Raw genomic sequence first — 18,979 nt, 5'->3', positions numbered from 1 at the left:
AATAATATAGTTGCGGTTTATGTATTCCAGGATTGTCTAAAGTTTTAGTGACCCAGGAAAGAAATATTACTTGATTAAGATTTATTACAATTTTATATTATAAATCAATATTGGCAACACTAAAAGAAAGTACCTTAGGAGTTGCAGTTTTTCTATGTTCTGCTATATTTATATAGCTGAGAACTGTACCTTGTCACCCATAGCTATATTTATGTTGAGTGTGTGCGTGTGCATGTGTGTATATATATATAGAGAGAGAGAGAGAGAGAGAGAGAGAGATACAAATGCTAGTTTTCAGAGTTCTACAACGAGTCTAATGTGATCATTAATGAGACCTGGAGAGGGCTTTGTTCGTTATCTTTCCAATTAAATTCTGTGGGACAAAACACCCTAGCTCTAAATGGCAAGACAGTTGTAGGAGTGGCAAAATTTACTTTCCCACAGAACTGGGGACAATTTTAGTTCCTCTATTCCAGGACAGTCATAACATGTGGGGCCCTCAGTGCTTTTTTGGCGGCCCTCAACAACACATGACTCCCCCCACCCCCACTTGCCTTCCCAGAGCCAGGAAAGGAGGTGCTGCGCTTTGGGAAGGAAGTGTGAGGGCTCTGGCAGGGTCCTATAATCCCACCTTCTTCCCAAAGTCTAGTTAGCACATTCCCAGCTTTGGGAAGGAGGTGTGAATGCTCTAGGTCTAGGACCATGCCTGAGTCTCACACCTCCTTCTCAAAGCCTGGTGCCTTGCTTAGCCAGCTTTGGGAAGGTAGCAGGAGGGCTGGGGAAGGGGTGTCAAATTTTGGCCTCTCTCCCCCTCTCCTCTGCACAACAAGGCAGTGTGTGTGGGTTCTGTGTCAAAGTACTCTTGAGGCCTACTTCTGTCAATCTAGTGGAATGCTACAGTTGGAGGCATTGTTTCATTGGGAGCAAAACCTGACCATCACCCTGACACTGGGTAGTCTCACTCTGAATTGACTGGGAGTCCATTGGGAGTTTGTGTTTCTATGCGCAAAATAGCACAACACTCCCTCAGGAACTCTTGTAACAGATACCCTCCTCACTTCATTATAAAAATAAGATTTAGACAATGGATTAATGTTGTCATTAAAGGAGACAAGACTGTTAAAGTATACAAAGCTGTATTGAGGCAGTGTGATTTGAGGGAATAAACAGAGGAATGATTAGTGTGGTGTAACCTCCATCCAGCATGGTATATTGGTCAGGGAGAGGTCATCATGTGACCGATTGTGACTCAGCTTAGGAGGAAAATGTCAGTTACAATGACCTAATTGCTTTTATCAACAGATATATGTTAAAGGATGTGAGATTTAATTGTGTCATTTAGTAACAAGGATCTGTTATTAGTTGGTTATATTGGTACTGCTAAATCAATGTATTCTAATTTTGATGTTATATTTAGCAATAGCCACAACCAGAAAGTACAAATGCACATGCTAGATTTGATGAGTTCTATCATCATGGAAGGAGATGGAGTTACTCAAGAACTATTGGACTCAATTCTTATCAACCTCATCCCTGCCCACAAGGTTTGCAAAGTAAAAAACAACAACAACAACCCTCTCCCCACTCGTGCTTCAGTAGCATAGCTTTACTTCTGTGTCCATTTCGATGTTTTGTCCAGAGAACTGCAAAAGTTGCTTGTTCCCTCCCTCCTTTGTCTTTCCTTGTTCCCTCTGTGCATATACCTTGTTGCTGCTTCCTCAATTCTGGATGTAGAGGTACTCAGTTGATTCATAGGAGAGATGCTGGGACTGAGCAATTATAGTGTGCTGATTTGGAGAAGCCCCAGGTATGTCTGCCCTCTGTTTTTCTTCCTGTAGGCTGCATACAACATCTCTCCTGCGACCCAACAGATCTGTTCAAGATTCAGTTTAGGTTAAGTGCTGGGTAGTGCTTGGCTCCATGGGAACAGAACGGGGGAAGTCATTAAATGGGAAGCTAGGTAGAGAAGAAGGCAGTTTTCTCCAACCTAGTGCTCTCCAGATGGTTTGGACTGCAATTCCCATCACCTTCCTATCATGCCCAGTTAAACTGGGATGGTGGGAGATGTAGTTCACAACATCTAGTGGGCGGCTTGGAAACAGCTGTCCTAGGAACTTGCCATGTTTTAATCTTGGGTGTGTGCAGTTGACAACTTGTGAATCAATAGGGTTGCCAGAATAGATAAAACAATTGCTTCAACTCAAAGATGTGAATTAGAAAATGTGTCATATTGTTCTCTAATTGAAAGTTCAGATAATGGATTTAAGACTATTTTGAGTATATAAAAAAAAACAGCGGGGTGGGGGAAGTGAAGGCATATGTGAATGTGAGGATCACTCCATTCTGGGAGAAAGAATATGTATCAACAGAACCCCTGTCTTGCTTTATATGGGATATATATCTGTTCTCCCTTACACCAGTCATTTATGTATTTTTTATTTCGGCATCAAGGCAAATATTAACCTTAATAAGATTAATATTATGAGCTATATGCTCATTACATAGTGCCTTTCACATTTAAAATGTTTTGCTTTAAAGATAAGTTGCTATATAAAACTTTAAGTTACATATTTTAGCTAATTAGAAGTATGTATAAAACATTTGTGTAGGAGGGAGTTTTTAGAACCTTTGGTTTATTTTCTGCTCAAACTGATCCATTTCTGTAGAATGAATAGTACTATTTTATGCTGCTCACTAACAAATAGCTGGATTTTCCCCACTTAATTTTTTCCCTCTGTATTCTAGAACCTTAATAAACAGGCATTTGATCTTTCAAAAGTCCTGTTGAAAAGGACGGTCCAGACCATTGAGCCATGCATTGCCAATGTAAGTAATAAATGCATCAACATACCATTAACTGCTACCCTCTTAACTGCTTTGATATGCCACTGTTTTGTTTGATTGAATAAATTTAAACCATCAGAATAGGCATTTTCCTTTCCCCTTTTCTCTCTGAGTTAGGACAGCAGCCACAGTCCTCTTCTGTGTCTACCCAGCTATGGAATCGCAGTGGATAATGTGGCTCTGCTACTCTTAGTGCACATGCTGTTCTCCCTCTCCTTATTTCAGCCAGAGAAGACAAATCCAACAATCGTGTTGTTGACAAATATATAGCATATGGAATTGTGGTGCTGTTGCTAGCATTGATATGCTGTATTTGCATATTGGAGGAAACAGGGCAACATTGTGGTTGCTGAACATTGGACTTTTTTCTCCTGTTAGGAGACAGAGAATTTGACATGGGGCTTTCCACAGGCTGCCAGGCAAGTTCCTGATTAGAAGACACTCAGCAAATAATATTGATGAAGCACAGACAGAGAATGAGTCATGTCCATGTGGGCATAGAATTATGTGAATGTCTCCTGCTGGAACACTGCTTATGCTGATAGTCTGAGCTTTTAGTTGAAAGCTGGTTTTAAACATTGGAATCTGCAGAGCAGTTATGCCCTAAAATTAATGCGCTTAAGTAGGATTTGTTGCAACCTACTCCGGTTCCTTCCTGCAGCTCTGGGCAGGCAATCTCAGTGGCTTTTGTTGTGTGCTTGAACATGCCCCCCTGCCCTGTAGCCTGCCATAGTACAAGAAGGTGGAAGCTCACCTTGTGATGTGCTTTGGAGGCATGTTTCACTGTTACAGAGTCCCCCTGAAGCTCTGCTAGATGTCAGACATCGGGCTTTGCCTGCCCTTCCTTCAGTTTGTGGGACAAACAAGATTGGTGGCAAGCGCAAATACTTACCTACAAAAACCAGCCAAAATTTGTGGATCTCTATTCATAAACTTTTTTTTTTAAGCACCTTATTAATAATATCTTTTTTTCTTAGTTTTTTAACCAGGTCCTGGTACTAGGAAAGTCTTCTGTAAGTGACTTGTCAGAGCATATATTTGATCTAATTCAGGAGCTTTTTGCTGTTGATCCTAATTTATTGCTGTCCGTCATGCCACAGCTTGAGTTCAAACTGAAGGTAAGTGAAATTAGTTATTTAATATTTACATATTTGGAGGTCCCCAGCATGAGGCTGTGACAACAGTTTAGGTTCCCAAAAACCAAGCAACTAGATCCACCTGTTTAGTGGTGCTTTGGGCTCATGTTTCTGAAACAGTAGCTTTGCATGCTCTACGGCTTTAAGATGGCATTGCATAATACAGAGAGAGAGCTCTTCATAGGAGTCTGTGAGCTGGAATACTTGTTTGTATTGCTTTGGTTTTTCAAAAGGCAAGAATCCAATAGTTGAATAACATGACTTTGATTTTTGTATATTTGTTTCGTTTTGATAGTATTTAATTCCAATTCTGTTTTTTGTTGTCTTCAAACTGTAGAGCAACGATGGAGAGGAACGTTTAGCTGTTGTTCGCCTTTTAGCTAAGCTATTTGGTTCTAAGGATTCTGACCTCGCAACGCAGAACCGTCCGCTTTGGCAGTGCTTTCTTGGCCGGTGAGAAAACATACAAATGTGTTTTTAATTGTTCTGGTCTCAAAGCAGCTCTCTTCCTACCATTCATCTCTTTAAAAAAAAATCTGTAATGATTTTCATATGGTCATGGCTATCTGCTACATATTGTTAGACCTACTTCTATTTTCAGATAGGACTCGAGTTCACATCTTGAAGCAAAGCTCAGTTTAGGTCTTGCCTAATAGTATACAGTGGTACCTCAGTTTACGAACTTAATCCATTCCGGAAGTCCATTCTTAAACCGAAACCATTCTTAAACTGAGGCGCACTTTCCCTTATGAGGCCTCCTGCCGGCAGTGCCCTTCCACCGTTTGGATTCCGTTCTTAGACAGAGGTAAAGTTTGCAAACTGGGATACTACTTCTGGTTTTACGGAGTTCTTAAACCGAATTGTTCGTAAACAGAGCTGTTCTTAAACCAAGGTACCACTGTATTCCCTGCTGCCTTTATATGCTGTAACAGTATACGGTTTCCCTGGAATAACTATGTACACTACATACAAGTAGTAGCATTTATGTTTTTGATAGTTATATATAGCACAGGTGGCTACGGGCCAACTTTTAAAGGTGAGGTGCACCAACAAGCAAATCCCTTTGAAGACCATTGGGTTTAAACTGCACGTGCAAATAGAAAACTTCAGCTGATCAATAACAGTAGCAAACCATGCTTGCCAAGGAACAATCAGGAGCATACTTAAACTTCCTGATTGCTTCTTTGCAGCCACATCTGGCATACATAGGAAATCAGCTGTGAGGGTAGATGGGTGTGGTTTGAGAAAAATGGGCAGAGGTTCTTCAGCACTACTATGTAAACTAGTTAGTTAGGTTCTGCTCTTCCCTAAAGGGTTAGGCGAATGACAATACATTTAGCTGTTTCAATGTAACCTTATATGCATCCTATTGCATTTTTATTCAAAGGATTACTGTACTTTTTTGTCCTACTTGTTTTGAGTTTGCTTTGCCTTATCGTGTGTCAGGATGTGTTGCACTCTGAAATGATGGAGTTTATTAAAACATACTAAGTTTATTTGTCTATTATAATTGTAAATTAATTTCCCCTTCTCCAGATTTAACGATATCCATGTTCCTGTGAGATTAGAAAGCGTGAAATTTGCAAGCCATTGTTTAATGAACCATCCAGATTTAGCAAAAGACCTCACTGGTAAGATCTCTTATCTCCTAGATTAGATTCATTAGACAGAAGAGCATGAAGATAATAGCTCATGTACGTAACATGGTGGCATGACAAATACTAACATAATTATAATGTATATAAATGTTTGACTTGATTATGTTTTTAATCAGTTGAAGGATTAGAAGGATTGTTCAAGGCAAATTTTCAAATAGAATTGGAGCTGGTGTGATGGTTCTGATATTTTGCATGATTCAACATACGAAATGGAGTAGCTTATCATTTCTAATATTCTTGCAATTTTTAGTTTACCACAGCAGGCCTTTCATTAAGTGGAATCTGTGACTTTCCTCTGTTCAGTTGCTTTCCTAATTGAAGTTATAATATTAATCTCTCCCTAAACTCGTGTGTTTACAATTGTAGGCTAAGGATAGGTATTTAGTATTCCTAATTTGTTGTTCTTTGATTGCAACCAAGCCAGAAGCATAAAACTGACAATGTTTTCTTTTTGTATTAGAGTACTTAAAGGTTAGGTCACATGATCCAGAAGAAGCCATTCGACATGATGTCATTGTTACAATAATAACAGCTGGCAAGAGGGACCTCTCTTTAGTCAATGACCAGTTACTTGGCTTTGTCAGAGAGAGAACACTGGACAAGAGGGTAAGATGAAGGGAATGCTATAATGTTAAAACTCATAGGGCGACAACCAGTGTCACATGAGTGGATTTCTGCTTGTGCAATAGGACCTCACCTTCCGCTCCTCTGGAGTCCCTTGTATTCCCCCAGAATCTACGCTAGAGGATCAGGGGAACTTCTAGAGCAGGTGTTGGGGCTGTACCAGAAACTACAGGGGGTGAAGGGAATTCTCATGTGGAAGTGGAAATCCTATAACAGAATAAAACTGTGAAAATGTAGCAGTTTCATGCTTCAAAGTTGTATGGATATTTTAAGTTTTTTTCATTGCACGTTGCATCACAACAACAGGCAAAAACCAGTTACTGAAATGCTCGTTCAACTTTCAGAATCCCTTTTCACTCCAGGCTGAGATTGTGATCCTGCATGCTGAAAAAGTGTAACAGCAACATGTCCTGTCTAAATGCTATATTATCTGCATCACAGCAGGACTTGTTCTTACTATCACCACATTGACAGTTTTCAAAGTAAAAGTGATTGCTGACCTGTTGTGACATTTAAGCTGTCAAATGTCAGTTTCTGTTCTCAGTATTTAATTATTTAGAAACTTACAATGACATTTTAGACAAAAGATTGTATTAGTCCTGTCTCCTTTCTTTAAAGTAGTCAAAACTGAACAGGGCTACTTTTGTGGATAGTGTTCTTGTCTGGCTTTTGTTTTGGGAAAAGTAAAATGTTTATGGATTTCTATGGTCCTGCAGGCTGTGAAAAAGAAGAAAAACCATAATGATGGTTCTTCCACAGCAAGTTACATTTTAGATATTTCAGAAACATTCTAGTCATTGGAAAACATACAGGGAAATTCAAACTAAAGCTACCAAGTTGTGGTGTATAATATCAGAGGCAGAATACATTTCACAAACATCTTACAATCCATGAGATTCTGTAACCACAAATATTGGGGGGTTTTCAGTGATCTAGCAAAGACACAAAAATCCCATTTCTCATATAACATACAAAAAACAGTATCCTGCACCACTGTTTTGCCAGATATTATGAAACAATACTTGCTGTGTCACCTGATAGTAAACAGAAATTCATTGTTTAAAATTTGTTTAAAAATAGTATAAAGAATTAGGAAAATGTTTAAACACATTCACCTAGTAAAAAACTCCAAAATCTCTTAGAAGCCACTATTTTATCCATAACAAGGGCGGAGATAAAAATAGGGGGACTGATGAAAGAAAAACAGTTAAAATGTTTTTTTAAAATAAAGGTTCCAAAATATTCACCAAAGGGTAATTACAAACCACCCCACTTTGAACAGATCAAGGGCACTCATTAAATAAGAAAAAGAGAGTATGTAATCCTGTAAACCTAAAAATGCTTTCTTTTTCCCCCTTTTAAGTGGCGAGTAAGAAAAGAAGCAATGATGGGTCTTGCCCAGCTATACAAGAAATACTGTCTTCATGCCGAAGCTGGAAAAGATGCAGCAGAGAAAGTGAGCTGGATAAAGGATAAACTTTTGCACATATATTATCAGAATAGCATTGATGACAAGTAAGTCAGTGTTAAGCCATTTCCTCAAGTGGCACAATATCCAATTTATTTATCTAAACCTATTTCTCTTTCAATACAGTGAATTACAAATCACATCACAATGTAAAACAATGCACAAATCCAATAGAAGTACCAGTAAAAACATCACAAAAGTATTAACCAAGAGCAGCCAAGACCCTTACTAATGATCAGGGAAATCCAGGGTAAATAAGCCTTTAACTGGTGGCAAAAGTACTTCAAAATAACTGCTGTTCCAAAGAAACGTAAATAAAATTTCCCATGGCTCAACTTGGCCAGCATGGAGCTATTGCTGAACAATAGTTTGGGTAATTGGTAAGCTCTATAGGCTTACATACTTCCCCTTTCTCCCTTCTGTGATTTGAGATGATGGTAATTTGCCAGGATACTTGAATTGAGCAAACTGGTCATCACTAACCATGAGTTGCTTCAGAACCATGGATCAAAACCAGTTTGGTGATAATCTCTGGTTAGTGCCAAATAGTTCATCCAGTTCAGACATTAAGGCATGCCACAGTAATTAAACTGTGCAAGCAGGGATTTTGATGTCTGAAATGAACCATTGTGTTTCACATCTGTTGTATGTTTTTCTTCTGATGGCCGTCTTCAGGATCTTGATAGAACAACAGAATATAATTGTTCTAAATGGTTTCCAAAGGGAGAGCTGCAAAATACTAGCGTGCTGCAAGAAACACCCTGGTGCAGGCATTCCTATGCAGCATAGATTAATTTTGCCTGTATACAAACATATAATCGGGGTGGTGGTGGTCTTATTTATTTATTTATTAAATTTCTATACTGCCCTTCATCTGAGGATCACAGGGCAGTTTACAATATCAAAACACAAAATTACATAACATAGTAGCACACACAAACACCACCCTCCCCTAAAGTTTAAAGGCCATAAGATTGTTTAAATAGCCAAAGGCCTGGGAGAAGAAGAATGTTTTTGCCTGGTGCTTAAATATATGTAACGAAGGTTAGATACAGTAGCATTCTTCCCTAATACATGTTTGTGATACATTGTCGTAAGATTCCTTTTTAAAAATGGAATTTTAGTCTCTTGGTAATTTCTGCTGATTCTGTATTTTCATAAAGGAAAAGTGTGTGCCTTCTTTACTTGGTCCTTTTTAAAGATGTTTTCAGGGCATCTCACTGTTGAATTTGCCATTAGATGAGAGAAGTGTATTTGTTTTCTCCAGATGAACTACAGGGGCTAGTTAATTCCTTTACCTTAATTAAACACTAATTCCCATTAGTGATATTAATATTATAATTAATAATAGAAAGGGGTATTCTAAGGGACGCGGGTGGCGCTGTGGGTTAAACCACAGAACCTAGGACTTGCCAATCAGAAGGTCAGCGGTTCGAATCCCCGCGACGGGGTGAGCTGCCGTTGTTCGGTCCCTGCACCTGCCAACCTAGCAGTTCGAAAGCATGTCAAAGTGCAAGTAGGGAAGGTAAACGGTGTTTCCGTGTGATGCTCTGGTTCGCCAGAAGCAGCTTAGTCATGCTGGCCACATGACCCGGAAGCTGTACGCTGGCTCCCTCAGCCAATAAAGCGAGATGAGCGCCGCAACCCCAGAGTTAGCCATGACTGGACCTAATGGTCGGGGTACCTTTACCTTTAAGGGGTATTCTACAGTCTTTCAAGCAGATGCAATAGTTTCTTTGGTTTAGATCCTGAGAAGTGTTGGTAGAAGGGGGTTGCCAGAAGGTGACTATCTTTCCTCCTCCTCCACCAGTCTGCTGAAAATCTTTGCTTGAGGGGTTGCAAGGGCCTCACTCTTATCAAAGAGTGAGCTGTATCATGGTGGGAGAGAGGGGCTGCTGAAAACTGGGAGAGGCTCCTTCCATGAGCTCATACTTACGGAAAGTGACTCCACCCAGTTTTTGGTGGACAGCCCCTCCCCATTCAGCAGGCTCCCCCAGCTCTTGACAGAGGTTTTTGGAGGAACTGCCAGGGGAGATCCACCCAAACCTACTTGTTTTGGGATAGCAGATAATGTGGAAATGAGAGGATGATGTCCTGGTATACAAAGGCTTGTGCGCATAATTTGAAAGTATGAGTATTTTGGAAAATACAAAATCTGTCAATTTATTTTCCTTTGCAGATTATTGGTGGAGAAAATCTTTGCTCAGTATCTTGTTCCACATAACTTGGAAACAGAAGAGCGGATGAAGTGCTTATATTATTTGTATGCTAGCTTAGATCCAAATGCTGTTAAGTGAGTATCCTTCTACACAGGGAAGTTTTCAGTGCTCTTTAGCAGTCGCTTTAAACACACAATATGTAAGAGGTTCAAAAACAAAATGCCTCACTGTTCAGAATACTACGTATTAGTTTACCTGTTAAGATGAGCAAACTTGTTTAAGCAATTTGCTGAACTGGGTGTCTACTAGGAGTGTACACTGGCCATAAGATTCAATTCGTATCAATAGCTGTTGCTTTGGGAAGCAGCCCTATCTGTTTCAGGTGCTGTCTGTGTCTTTGCAATTGAACTCATTATTCAGGACAGAATTTAATCGGTCCCCCTCCCCATTATGTGGGATTATAACATAACTTTAACTTTATTTTCTATTCTTAGAAGAGGATGAAATTTGCAAGCATAGCAGGTCTTTCAGAGTGGATTAAGCCTGTCCCGATCATGCACAGAAAGCTCCTGTAGCTTGCTTATTATTTTTTTAGAACAAAGAAAAAGGGCAGACTTCACTGATATGGGGTAGATACAGTGGAAATCATAGGGAAGAGGGTAGTAGAAAAATAGCATAAATCCCTAGACTAGACGGGGGGGGGGGGGTTGTCCTTCCTAGCCAACAAAATGAAGATTTATCCCATTTTCCTCCACCACCACCCTTCCTCTTAATACTTAGACAGTACTCCAGTCTGCTTGAGTTTGTTTGTCAGAAAGAAAGAAAGAAAGAAAGAAAGAAAGAAAGAAAGAAAGAAAGATACATGATTGTACATTTTTGGACTTTCAAGGCCACAGAACACACAAAAGCTTAGGGAGTTCCTGTTCCACCTCATGATATATTTTTAACAGCCGACTCAGAAACATGAGGACCTTCCCTGAGTTTTCCTCATAGTTCATAGTATGCACAGAGCCAATGTTCACTCCTAGTATCTTGTCAATAGTTGTATTTTATTCAAGGTTAGCTTCTGTATTTGGATTTTAAGACATGGTAATTTGAAATTACTAGTTGAATAAAGAGCTCAGTGAATTTTGTGTGTGTGTGCCTATGTGCATGCATGTGCAGGCACACACTGATTAAAAACCAACTGAAAGGTGGGAAGGCATCTAGATCTTCATATACACATAATATATGTTCAGCCTTGTTGCTGGAGAAGTTATTGAGAGCAGGATATTGGGCCAACAAGAGATAATGTGATAGAAGAACAGTCAGCTTGGGACTCAATGTTGTATTTTTAGAATCACACTGGTTTTTCAGATTTTAACACATTTGTCATTTCTTTTATGCTTAGGGCACTGAATGAAATGTGGAAATGCCAGAACATGCTTAGGAGTCATGTGCGGGAGTTACTAGATTTGCACAAGCAACCCACTGTACGGTTTTCACAATAACTTAATTGCCTCATTTTACATTTAATGCTTTGTAACACATCTGCATATATTTTAGAATTAATATATTAAATGATGGTTTTAAACTTAATTTCAAATTCTTTCCCCCCCCCTTTTTTAATTTCAAATTCTAATACTGCCTTTTTCTTAGTTCAGAACTTAGTAATCAGTATCTTAATGGAACTTTAAAGCAATGAATCCACTCTTGCTCAGAAATATTTGTTGTCAGTCCTTTACAATCAGTGACTTCTTGCATTAAAATTTTCTAATGTTCCTGAAAGAACAAACTAGAAGCAACATTTAATAGACTAAATCAGAATAATACATTACTAAATAATATTTAGCATTTTCCTTTGGGTTTTTTGAGGAAAAGACAAAAGTATCTCTTTTTGGTAATTTACACTGCAATCCAAACTCCTGATCTGCTGGCTTGGGGGCAGTGGAATAGAGCAAATGTGTTCTTCTGCGCAGACCAAAACTATTGTGCTGGCACCACTCCTCTGGTGTAGATCTTCCCATTCCTGTCATTGGCATGATTCCTACCTATGGTAGTCCCCAGAAAGCCCAAAACGGGGGAGAGAGAGAGAGAGGTTGAGCAGGCCTAGGACTCACTGGATCCCAATTCAGTTTCACTGTAGCCACTTGACAGCATTCAGTCCAATTTGTGCCCACTCTGAATGCCAGCCTTGGCCAGTGTGACTGGTAGGGCTGTAGTGGTGATTATGCTGCTCCATCAAATTCTACTGCTGCCTGCGTTTAGGTTAGGACTGCTTTGTTGTTGGAAATTGGCTTTTATGGGATAGCAAAACGCTAATATTTGTGTATTATTTTATTTGATGATCATGTATTTGTAATCGTGAACCAATATACCAAAGTGGGGTGAGGGGAGAGAAGAGAGATTCTGCAACAGTAGACGCAACTCTGGTATACAAAACTTTCTGTATAAATGCTCATTCTGAACTTCTCTTTTCAGTCAGAAGCAAACAGTGCTGCTATGTTTGGAAAACTGATGACCATAGCAAGTAAGATCTGTAGATGAGTATTACATTGTTTTTTTCAGTACAACTAAAGCTGCTACTATAAACTACCTTTTTGAATTTCAATTCTATAGAAAATCTTCCTGATCCTGGGAAGGCACAAGACTTTGTGAAAAAGTTCAATCAGGTTCTTGGTGATGATGAGAAGCTTCGTTCTCAGCTTGAACTATTAATCAGTCCTACCTGCTCCTGTAAGCAAGCAGATGTCTGTGTGGTAAGAACCAGGTTTTTACTATTGTTTCCAGTATAGATAGGCTATGTTTCTTTTATGCATTTCTGAACAGGAATACCACAATAAAAATATGGGGCTTTGACATGGTAGGAAGGGTCAGAAAGATGAGCCAAGAAGTCAGGGATGCTCCTGATAATGGAAAATCCTTAGGAAGTGTATATACACATGCCTGCGTACTCCTAAATGTTTACCCACAAGCAAGTTTTACTGGCTTGGTTCACACAAAATATTAAACTGTTGTTTAAAATAAGCAATAGTTTAAATAAGTGCACACTTTGCTTTTCCTCCACTCCTAAGAAGGCCCCTATTCTGGTGAGAAGAAAGTACTGTATTTTTCCATGTATAAGACACCCCCTACTTTTGGGGACCCCAAATTTAGAAAATGGGCATATGCACTATCCGCGTATAAGACGCCCCCATATTTTTAACCTTATTTTAAAATAAGAAAACCTAATCTTATACATGGAAAAGTATGGTACTTTTATCTGTCTGCTGCTGCTTCACTGCATATCCCGGTGTGGCACAGTTAAAATAAAGGTGATCTGCCCAGCTCAGTCACTCGTGTCTCAGTAACACACCAGCTCAACCACCATGATAAAATCTTGCTGTCTTGTTGTGGACAGGAAATTTATGGAGGACAGGTAACTTTAATTTGGGCTGACCTGTCAATGATCACCACACCACCGGAGCAGAGGATTCACTGACATTCTCTCCCAAGTTCTGAAAGCTGAGAGATAGTCCAAAAAGGGTGATACTTTAATATAACTTTTGCCCCTTCTTCCAGCCATTAGTGGGGGGTGGGAAACCCCCACAAAAAAATTTGTCATTCATGCTTGAAGGTTGTACCTAGTTCACACATTTAATTAAGGCTAGAAGAAATTTAGCTCTGTTTAGCAGTATTTGAGCTATGGAGCTTGTGTGGCTTTTGTTTTTGTTTGTTTGTTTGACTCATTCGGAGTATTGCTTGTACAAATTGTCATAACTTAATCCTTTTATTTTATTCAGAGGGAGATTGCACGGAAACTTGCTAATCCTAAACAGCCAACCAATCCTTTCCTGGAGATGGTAAAATTTCTTTTGGAAAGAATTGCCCCTGTACACATTGACTCAGAAGCCATCAGGTAAGCTTGACCGACAGCTGTCCCATCTTAGTGTTTTTGCAAGGCAGCTCTTTACTGTTGCTAATATGAGTTTCTTTTGAAATCTGATTTATACACTTAAAAGTAGTTAGGAATGAGTTTAAACCAATTAATAAAAAATAAGATTTGCTTTTAAAAATAAAATGGAATATTGAACAAAGGTGAAGGTATGTTGAAAATTTTATTGAAATAAGAATATTTCAATAATATTCTAGATTATTGTGAAAATAAGCAATATTCAGAAGAAAACTGGAATATTAGACTGACTTGGTTACATAGATGTCTCCTCTTTTTTTACAAAGAAATAGTAGATTGAATGTGTGTATAATATGTAAGCTGTAAGTGTACATTTAAGCTCCCCCCCCAATTTTTTTCTTAGTGCATTAGTAAAGCTGATGAATAAATCGATAGAAGGGACAGCTGATGATGAAGAGGAGGGTGTAAGCCCCGATACAGCTATTCGTTCAGGGCTTGAACTTCTCAAGGTACTGTCTGTAAAATTACTTGTTTAGTAATACTTCTAAATTCACTACACTGCAGTCCATTTCAGTATTCTTTGGAAGAGTCAGTGCTGCTTCTTGACATTTAAAACCTTTCTTCAAATGCTGACATTCACTTGAAGAAACCTATGGAATGGGCCAGCTACAATCCCTTTTAATCTCTTTGTACATTGCAATAATGCAGTGAATTTTAGATGTATGTTGTCCTAGGTATTAGCACAATAAATTGCATTGTGTGTAGAAGGATTAGATCGGGGTTGCCAGCCTTTTTTTGGATGAGTGGTCACAGTTCAAATTTTGAGAAAGTGCTGTGGGCTTGAGGGACAAAATGCCCTGGGGGCACTGAACAATTCTCATGGATGTCAAGGTGGCTGTGGCACAACACAAAATTAGACAAAATATAATGAGTAAAATATAAGCAGTATAGCAGCTTTATAAGGTAAGAAAAGAACACCATGGAAGTGTGGATGGGAAGTCAATCGATATGAGAGATTTATTCTGATGGTGGTTTAAAAGAATTTGTAAAATTTGAAAAGCTAATACAAAAAAGTTATTAAAAATAATAAACTCTGAAAGTCAAGAATTCGGACTTCCACAATATAATCTTAGTGTTTCCCACCCCTTCCTTTGAGGCAAGCACAAAGGGAAATGAATCTATATTTAGATTTATACCCTGCCCCACTCCCAGATATTCAGGATTCATTCATGAATATGTTTTTCTAATTTGTTTTGATATGTGTCCATAGGTTCTGTCTTTCACGCATCCTACCTCGTTCCACTCTGCAGAGACGTATGAATCTCTCCTGCAGTGCCTCAGGATGGAAGATGATAAAGTAGCAGAGGCAGCCATTCAGATATTCAGAAACACTGGGCACAAAATAGAAACTGATCTGCCCCAGATACGATCGTGAGTGCATTTCTTCAAACACCATAAATGCATTTGGTACTGTCTTATCTTTCAGCTTTTTGATATTAGACAATCTTTTTCTTGCTGGTGCAAATACGTATAACCTCATTGCCCATTACTATTGCATCCCTTATAATTCAGAGGTTTTCAACCTTTTTGAGTCCACGGCTCCCTTGACCAACTGCATTCTTTCTGCGGCACCCATCTGGGGCTCAGGAGCCCAGTTATGTCACCCCTTGCCTGCAGAAATGGCAGCCTCTCACCCGGTTTTGAACATCCTCCTTGTGGAGTGTTCCCTCAGCCTCCTCTCTCCTTGGGAGTCCTCTGGGCAGCCACTGCGGCCACCCCTGGTCTCTGAGCTGCCCAACCTGCCCCAAAAGAGATGTCTTCCAGAGGTACCATTTACCTGCAGAGCTTATAGCCAGGGCTTTGGCTTTAAGCAAGCTGAGAGGGCATCAGAGGAGGGAGGGAGGGAAAGAAAAAGGGGCAGAGGCCAGTGTTGCACATGACACCCCTGACCATCATTCAAGGCACCCCAGGGTGTCACGGCACACTGGTTGAAAACCACTGCCATGATTTGTAGTTAGATTTTTTGCCGGGTTGGGAAGAGCGGTGAACCTTGGTGCTCATGTATGTCTTAAGACCATAAAAGAGCCATGCTTGGATCTCTTTTAATCTAGCATCCCATTTCATGTGGGTGATGGTGGGGGTTGTCAATGACCAATGCATTTGAACTACCTTTCCACCTAAGAATGTGTGCTCTTAATTTAATTTTATATGGTGGTTCTCTATGTTTCAAAAAAATCTTGCACTGACTTCCTGCAAACATTACAGGAATTTATTTTTGGTATAATTTTTTTTTTGTGCTAACTCTGTACAGAACCCTTATTCCTATTTTGCATCAGAAAGCAAAGAGAGGAACACCTCACCAAGCAAAACAAGCTGTCCACTGTATACATGCCATATTTTCAAATAAAGAAGTTCAGCTTGCACAGATTTTTGAGGTAGGTTTGTCTGACTTCTTAAAAGCCATGAAAGGGTGGAATCACAATTATCAGACCTTTTGAAATTATTATAACAACCCAGGGTTTTCAAGGAATATACAGTGGTACCTCGGGTTAAGTACTTAATTCGTTCCGGAGGTCCATTCTTAACCTGAAACTGTTCTTAACCTGAAGCACCACTTTAGCTAATGGGGCCGCCGCACCGCCAGAGCACAATTCCTGTTCTCATCCTGAAGCAAAGTTCTTAACCTGAAGAACTATTTCTGGGTTAGCGGAGTCTGTAACCTGAAGGGTATGTAACCTGAAGTGTATGTAACCCGAGGTACCACTGTACAACACTTCAAGAAGTGGTCAGGGTCCACTAGTAGTTAGCAATATTTTACTTCCATTAGAAGTATTAGAAAATTAACTAATGCTTTATATGATTGACTGAAGGACTGAAAGTTAAGGGCACATTTGTCAATAGATTGAAACTATTTTTGTTCTGGTGTTTTACTGTAGCAGGAATGTTGATCGCACTTTGTTTCTTTTTAAATAAGCCTGCATATAATACAGTCAGTTAAAGGCACGTAATTGATAGCTGATAAACATCGCTTGACAAGTGGTGGTTTTACTTGGTAAGTTCTTCAGGTACAATTCAAGTTGCAACAACACTTCAAGCTGCCATTATTCCTCACCTCTATAGTGTCTTGATGGAATGGAAGAGTTCTTCATTCCAGCATGCCCTTTTGACACCTGGTGATAGAAAGAACTTTACAACATAGGATCAGCCCAAGGCTCATATAGTCCATCACTCTGTTGTCACAGGTATCAATCAGATCCCTGTGAGAAGCCCATAAGCAGGATCTGAGTGCACTAGTGATCTCCTCACTTGCGATTTCTAGCCTGGTAGATAGATAGATAGATAGATAGATAGATAGATAGATAGATAGATAGAACCATACTGCCTCCAACAGCAAAAGCAGAACATAGCCTTCATGACTAGTAGCCATCAATAGCCGTATCCTCCCCGAATTTGTCATATCCAGCAAGACTTTATACTCACTTAAAACTGATTCAAATGTCTTTTCCTGTTTGAATATCAAGCCATTCTGACATTATGAATTCTAAAAAGTTCAGTTTATCTACTTACACCTTTACTCATGAATTTGACTATTTTGTATTGAAGACAAAGTAGGAATAGACCATGCCAGACCCATTCCTCAGTTTCAGTACTGCACTTGGTTTAGTTTTAGGTTTTTAACAGGAAGTAAACAAATTGTGTACAGTCATACCTCGAGTTGAATGTGCTTCGGGTTGAGTGCGTTTGAGTTGCGCTCCGTGGCAACCCAGAAGTAACGGAGCGCGTTAGTTCCGGGTTTTGCCACTCACGCATGTGCAGACACTCAAAATGACGTCATGCGCGGAAGCGGCAAAACGCGACCCGCGCACGCGCCGTTGCGTCTTGCGTTCCGGTCGCGATGCAAATGGGGCTCTGGAACGGATCCCGTTTGCATCCCGAGGTACCACTGTACTTAGCTGCTTGCCAAGCAAGCAAAGTCTTTGGTTTAATGAAGTTTAATGTGCATGTTCTGGACACAGCTCTAGATGTTATAATGCAATGTTGCCCCCATAACCATTCCCAAAGGATGCAGGAAAGATGTTCAAGCCCTATAATTTGATACTGGGCACTGAGGAACCATAACACAACTTGGTATGTATGTTAACATATAATTCTCCATTTGCAACATGACTCCCAGCTTGACCCCTGCACCCATTTTAAACGGGCAAGAAAAGCTACAATTCACTGTAAAACAATGTCTTCCTTGAGAGGTCACAGTGGAACTCGGCATATATATTTATGACACACTGCTCTGATTAACCTCCAACTCCACACTCATGCCCAAGGGGCAAAAGTAAGATGCAAAATGGAATGTGAATTGAGCCTTCCCAAACTGTTCGCTTACCTCGAGTGATGTGTGCCTGCTTGTGCAACTGTACTTACAGTTTCTTTAATCTCCCCCTGAAGCCCCCTGCACCCTCCAATCTGTTCCAGAGGTTCCCTCAATATTCCAGAGCAGATTTTGAGGTGGGGGGGACAGACGAAGGAGAAGCTCCATGGTATGAGCAAATGCCCACTTCTATTACATTGGACCATATCCCATGTCTTTATCATACCCTTCCTCCAAGGAGCTCATTGGATATGAACTCTTCTACCCAATTGCAGATGGTGTAGCATAAAGCGCTTCTGAAAATAAGATGGATATAGGGAACAAGTTGCTCTCTTGGTGTAGAGTGCTTAAGGTATTTGATTTTTAATATATTGGTTCATACCAGTATATTAAATTGAGTAAGAAACTGAGCTTGTACTGCATTTTGGGTCTTCTTGAGATATATATTTGTAACAGAACTATACAGGTTAGTATTTTTTTTTTTGGAAGTACGTTAATGTGCAATAATTCTTCTCTCTCCTCCTCCAGCCTCTAAGTAGAAGTTTGAATGCTGATGTTCCAGAGCAACTTATAACACCATTAGTTTCTTTGGGTCACATTTCCATGTTGGCACCAGACCAGTTTGCATCACCAATGAAATCCGTAGTTGCAAATTTCATTGTAAAAGATCTCCTGATGAACGACAGGGTAAGGCTCAGAGCGATATAATGGCTTTATGGTAAGAATGAAGAATGTTACGTAAATATCTGGTGCTATATGAGCTTGCAAGATGAAGGCAAAATATATTTAAATTCTTTTTTAAATTCTTTTGTGCGTTTTAAAAAATTGCTATCAATCATGCATAAATCTTTGC

At 39.6% G+C, this 18,979-nt stretch overlaps 1 protein-coding gene across 9 annotated transcripts in view; it reads left to right on the top strand.

Annotated features, from left to right (window-relative positions):
* PDS5A (PDS5 cohesin associated factor A) overlaps positions 1 to 18,979 on the top strand; it is a 51,985-nt gene that overhangs the window by 16,879 nt on the left and 16,127 nt on the right. For all 9 annotated transcript variants that reach the window (XM_083630086.1, XM_083630083.1, XM_083630082.1 and 6 more), the window contains exons 6-21: positions 1,418 to 1,544; positions 2,746 to 2,826; positions 3,822 to 3,962; positions 4,318 to 4,433; positions 5,517 to 5,611; positions 6,099 to 6,244; positions 7,626 to 7,777; positions 9,910 to 10,023; positions 11,280 to 11,361; positions 12,350 to 12,398; positions 12,488 to 12,627; positions 13,651 to 13,766; positions 14,164 to 14,269; positions 15,031 to 15,191; positions 16,072 to 16,195; positions 18,655 to 18,813. In XM_083630086.1, the coding sequence (XP_083486212.1) occupies positions 1,418 to 1,544; positions 2,746 to 2,826; positions 3,822 to 3,962; positions 4,318 to 4,433; positions 5,517 to 5,611; positions 6,099 to 6,244; positions 7,626 to 7,777; positions 9,910 to 10,023; positions 11,280 to 11,361; positions 12,350 to 12,398; positions 12,488 to 12,627; positions 13,651 to 13,766; positions 14,164 to 14,269; positions 15,031 to 15,191; positions 16,072 to 16,195; positions 18,655 to 18,813 (1,909 nt within the window). The remainder of the gene's footprint in view (positions 1 to 1,417; positions 1,545 to 2,745; positions 2,827 to 3,821; positions 3,963 to 4,317; positions 4,434 to 5,516; positions 5,612 to 6,098; positions 6,245 to 7,625; positions 7,778 to 9,909; positions 10,024 to 11,279; positions 11,362 to 12,349; positions 12,399 to 12,487; positions 12,628 to 13,650; positions 13,767 to 14,163; positions 14,270 to 15,030; positions 15,192 to 16,071; positions 16,196 to 18,654; positions 18,814 to 18,979) is intronic.

Source organism: Podarcis filfolensis (genome assembly GCF_964270895.1).
Source record: "Podarcis filfolensis genome assembly, chromosome: 9".
In the NCBI taxonomy this organism is placed as follows: Eukaryota; Metazoa; Chordata; class Lepidosauria; order Squamata; family Lacertidae; genus Podarcis; species Podarcis filfolensis.
This window is presented reverse-complemented; position numbering and strand designations above follow the sequence as displayed.